This window comes from Cicer arietinum, chromosome 3, assembly GCF_000331145.2.
Source record: "Cicer arietinum cultivar CDC Frontier isolate Library 1 chromosome 3, Cicar.CDCFrontier_v2.0, whole genome shotgun sequence".
Lineage (NCBI taxonomy): Eukaryota > Viridiplantae > Streptophyta > Magnoliopsida > Fabales > Fabaceae > Cicer > Cicer arietinum.
The window spans coordinates 76,279,813-76,284,454 of record NC_021162.2 but is presented as its reverse complement, the minus strand read 5'-3'; the positions used below and the strand labels follow the sequence as shown (position 1 = coordinate 76,284,454).

Here is a 4,642-nt window from a genome sequence, read left to right as displayed (position 1 = left end):
TTTCCCTCAAGCAAGACCCTTGTGAGGTAAATCAATGACATTATATATATGGTCCAAGGATGTTAAAGAATTACCCACTCTCCAGAAACGGTGTGGTAAACTATTTGAATCAAATTTGTATTATTGTTTCATGATTCATCCGTCTTCTTTAATTGCCAATTATAATATACACCACAAGACACAAACAAAAGTCCCTCTCATTCCCCATTAATCTTATTAACTGAGATATTGGGTAAAATCCCACCCATTCACGCATAACATATTGTCCAAAGAAATTAGTCACCCTAGTTAACCTCATTTTTCCAAACTCTAAAATGTCTTCATTGTGTGTTGATGTATCCACTATCACTTTATTGAGTTAAGGACAAATAAACATTAAAAACTGCGAGTAAAAGGTCAATTTTCTTTTCACTTTTTCCTAAAAAGTACAAAACAAAACATGACGAAAACCATTCATCGTTGTGTTGAATTTGATTTCCCCTCAATATTTTGGTTTCCCACGTTGTTATGTGGAATTGTCATTCATACCAAACCGAAACAAAAACAGCCCTCAAGCTGAGAGGCAGGCACATGAACGACATGCCCTCAAAGTAATCCCTCTGCTTTTTATATAAATAAATGAAAAGATAGTCCAATTTTTTTTATTTGCAAACATGTACTGTATGATAAAGTGCTAGAATAATATTGCGAGGTTTAACTTGAATAATAATGATTTCCATGTATAGTTTATAAGTAAAATGCATTATTGCACGAAATACATATAAGGTTGATTTAGTTATCCGGATGAAAGAGTTAAGTAGTAGAGTAATAAGGGTATTTTTGAATTCGACTATCTACCTCTAACATAATAGTTAATGCTAACTAATTAATAATTAACATATTAATATTGGATGTTTAAATATATATATTTATACCCGGAGATTTAGGGTGATACGACAGTTTACAATAAAGTTTTAAACTAAATAATTTGCAACAACTTTAAATAAAGAATTGTTTTAATGTTTTGTTGAGTTTTGAAAGCGTGTGTTTGAAGAGGTGTTTGAAAGAGAGATTTTGAACTATTCAAACTAATAAGGGAAGAACGAGAGTTGGGCGAGACAATGAGAAAGACAAATTTATGATATTTGGTATGAGCAACATGATCCTAGTTCAATATTTCGAATCATATTTAGAGTTATAAACATCAAAATGATGTCAAACTGATTCTCAAATATATTTATCCAATTTTATATAATATGGTTGTGCCTTGCACGCATCTAGAACTCATGATACACCGTTGTACACTACATAATTGTACTTACAACAAATTTTAGACATTTTTTTGTCGGGATTCACATATGAACTTGTGCCCTAGTAGAGTTAAATCATGGGAGATTTGATTTAAACATGGCATAAGTCTATGATTATTCTTTATTCTTCTTTTTTCTTGTTTATTTGTTATGTCTAGCTTAACATGTATTGTTGGCGATGAGTTAAAATTGATAAAATCTTTTATGCGTTAATGGAATCTTTGATTATTATTATCTCCTGTATTTTTTATAAAAGACGGTTGAGTTATAATTTGGTCAACAAAAGTTTATGTATCTGATTTATAATATGAATTAAATATATTAATTTTTATTAACTAAATTAAAAAAAAATGACTGAAAGAAGTATAATTTATTTAGAGTTGTTTTTCTATATAACTATGTACTTAATGTTTTCTTTCACTTGATGTTGGATTAATTGGTTTATGGTTCATGATTTGAAATGGAAGTTTATTATGTGAATTCTTGATATTAGGAATTTTTGTATTCCTTATCTTCGAATAGTCGTTGATGCCTAAAACTATAGAGAATTGTTATTCTAAATGCTTAATTATAATCTAGATTCACTTAGAAATTAGATACTTAAGTAGAATTACAAGTTTTTTTCATCTAAGAAATTTGAATTCCACATATAATATTATACCTTTGGTTGGTTACAATGATTGAGTAGACTTAGTGGAAAAAAAAAATATGCTAATAAATTTTTATTGATATCTCTGTAGCTATCTTAAATAGCCTTACTTTTTTGGGCTGGCCCTGTCTACCTTAGAGTGTAGACTGATAAGTTGTTGCCTGCGATTAATTCAGGTGTTGGGGGCAGGTGGACTTTGCCATACATTGTTACTGTTTTTGGTGAAGTTAATTTGGAAGTACATCCTTTTAAGTGCAACTTATGAAAAAGTTATGGCTTCTTTTTTTCTTTTTTTGTGTGTGTGTTATGTGTAAAGAAAAAAATATATATGAGTTCTATTAGAATTAGAGTAGGCTAGCATAACGGAAAACTTATATTCGATTTTGAATTTTTTGGTGTGATTGTCTATAAAGATCAAACTTTGAAATCTATAACTGTTTTTTTACCCAACCTAGCAGTCTTCTCAATACATATTCTTTCATATTTAAATTATATATTGAGGGGTTATGTTAATCATTTCACTATTAAATTTATTAGATTTAATGTATCAAAAAAAGTTATTAACTTTATAAATATATACAATAGACATATCTAATAGAAATATTATTTTTTAATTAAAAAATAACTTTTGTATAGTATATAAAAACAACTTATATGTGATTGATTTATATCAAAACATTTTGGTATTTTAATTGGAAAAGAGATTAAGTAAAGAAAATAAATATCATTTCATGGAAAAACCAAGAAATGTTGATTAATTAATTAAAGAATGCAAGTATACATATACATATCAACAAATATGTTCACTAGAAAAAATATGAAGTCATTAACAAATATGATAATGTTACACGATTAGTACATGAGTCACTTAAGAAAATAAATAACTTTAATTAATAAAAAAAATGACTATTATATTAAAACATAATAAAATTTGAAAATTCATAATTTTTTATATTTATTTAATAATTTGTTTTTTCTTTGTCTTTTTTTTATAACACATCACTAACATATAAGATATTATATCTCATTATTATCGGTATTTTTTCTCATAATACATAAAAAAAAATAAAAAAAAAATAAAGAGTATGAGTGAGATGCGACCATAAAATTATTCAATATATATTTATATATATAAAAAGTGAAAAACTGTTTATTTCTTTTCTTTTTAGTTTGTGTTATTTCCTTCAAAAGTCTCAGATATTTTTGTTAGTATTTATTGGCAAACCTCTGTGATAATAATAAGTATTTTTTTCAAATTAAATAGATATAAAATAGTGAAACATAGTAGTACATTGATATGCAAGAAACATAGCAACCACACTAAGCAGCATTAATTAATTAATAGTACTGATTATAAACACGCCGTGAAAGGTTAATGCGCCGAAAGCTCAACTTCCGGCCATACCGTGACATCACCGGAGCAAGTCCATGACGACTCACTATGAGAATTCCAGCAACACTCGCTGCCCATCAGCTCCGGTAACTCAATCTCACCCCAAAAGTCATCGCCACCGCTATCTCCGTCAGACTTCTCACCCGGCGAAGCTTTCACCATACTCGCCGCCTTAGACGCCGCCGCCTGAATGTCTCTCGCCGTACATGTTGCCGGAAGCGGTAACTGCTCAACCTCGTCGGGAAAATTGAGCTGCGCTTTTCGGCCTTTCAGACAATACGCTGCGACGTCGTAAGCTCTCGCTGCCATCTCCGGCACCGAAAATGATCCCAGCCATATACGGGATTTCTTCTTCGGTTCCCGAATTTCTGATACCCATTTTCCCCACCGTCGTTTCCTGACGCCGCGGTAGACAGGGTGGCGCGTTCCAGTTTTCCGGCTGTCAGTGGCAGTTACGTCATGTTCGGTGAACGGAGTTGGTTGATTGTCCATTCACAATTTTTACAATTGAAAGCGTTTTTAACTCTCTCCCACTCTCTCTAACATTTATAAGCTTGCTTAAGACGTTCAATGATGTCCTACTTGAGATTACTTAAATACCCCCATATATTCATCAACTTTTTAGTCATTACATATTTATTAAAGCTTTGTTTTTTTTATAAGAATTATTTTATAATTCGTTCAATGTTGAGTCTGATATAAGAGGTTAAACTTTTATAAAATTTAAATTTGAATATTTACTTAGAGAAAACGTATCTATATTTAATATCTGACGTGTTTCAAATAAGATTAACTCGTCGTATAAAAGAAATTTATGAAAAATATAAAAAAAAATTAAATCAATATATATATCAAATTTGTGCTCATCTTATAGCAACAATTATGCCCATATTACCTCTTTTGGATATGGTCTCTTTCATGCTATGCAAGCATCACATCCTAATATATTAAGGCATGTTTAATTCTACATCTTTACTCATTTTAAACCTGCAATCATATACTAAGTTGAACATTCAAGTATTTGCATGTACATCCTCACCATGGGACATCACATTTGTCTTAGATTTCAACCAAACATCGTCTTTCATGAACCATTCAATTAATCTCTCATCAGATTCACTGTCACCGTAAATTTTTGAATTTTGATGTTATCTTAAAGTTAATTTAAATATTTCAATCAACAAATCATAAATATACATGGCTAATAGATAATATATACAAAAAGGAAAATGTTATCATATTTATATATTTTGTCGAATTTGTATGCATTTTGTCAATTTATGCTTTTAATCTGGATACTTTGAGTTTGTT

The 4,642-nt window shown here is 29.7% G+C and overlaps 1 protein-coding gene across 1 annotated transcript; it reads right to left on the bottom strand.

The window, feature by feature from the left end:
* Nucleotides 1-3,168: 3,168 nt before the first annotated feature.
* Nucleotides 3,169-3,866, bottom strand: LOC101513675 (ethylene-responsive transcription factor ERF023-like). Its single transcript, XM_004494776.4, has one exon. It carries the CDS (start codon nucleotides 3,821-3,823, stop codon nucleotides 3,311-3,313), a length of 513 nt encoding a protein of 170 aa, XP_004494833.1. The 5' UTR covers nucleotides 3,824-3,866; the 3' UTR covers nucleotides 3,169-3,310.
* Between the last annotated feature and the right edge of the window lie 776 nt (nucleotides 3,867-4,642).

What these genes read in the sequence shown, in the direction of transcription:
- LOC101513675 (XM_004494776.4), bottom strand. Translation starts at nt 3,823, where the DNA reads ATGGACAATCAACCAACTCCGTTCACCGAACATGACGTAACTGCCACT.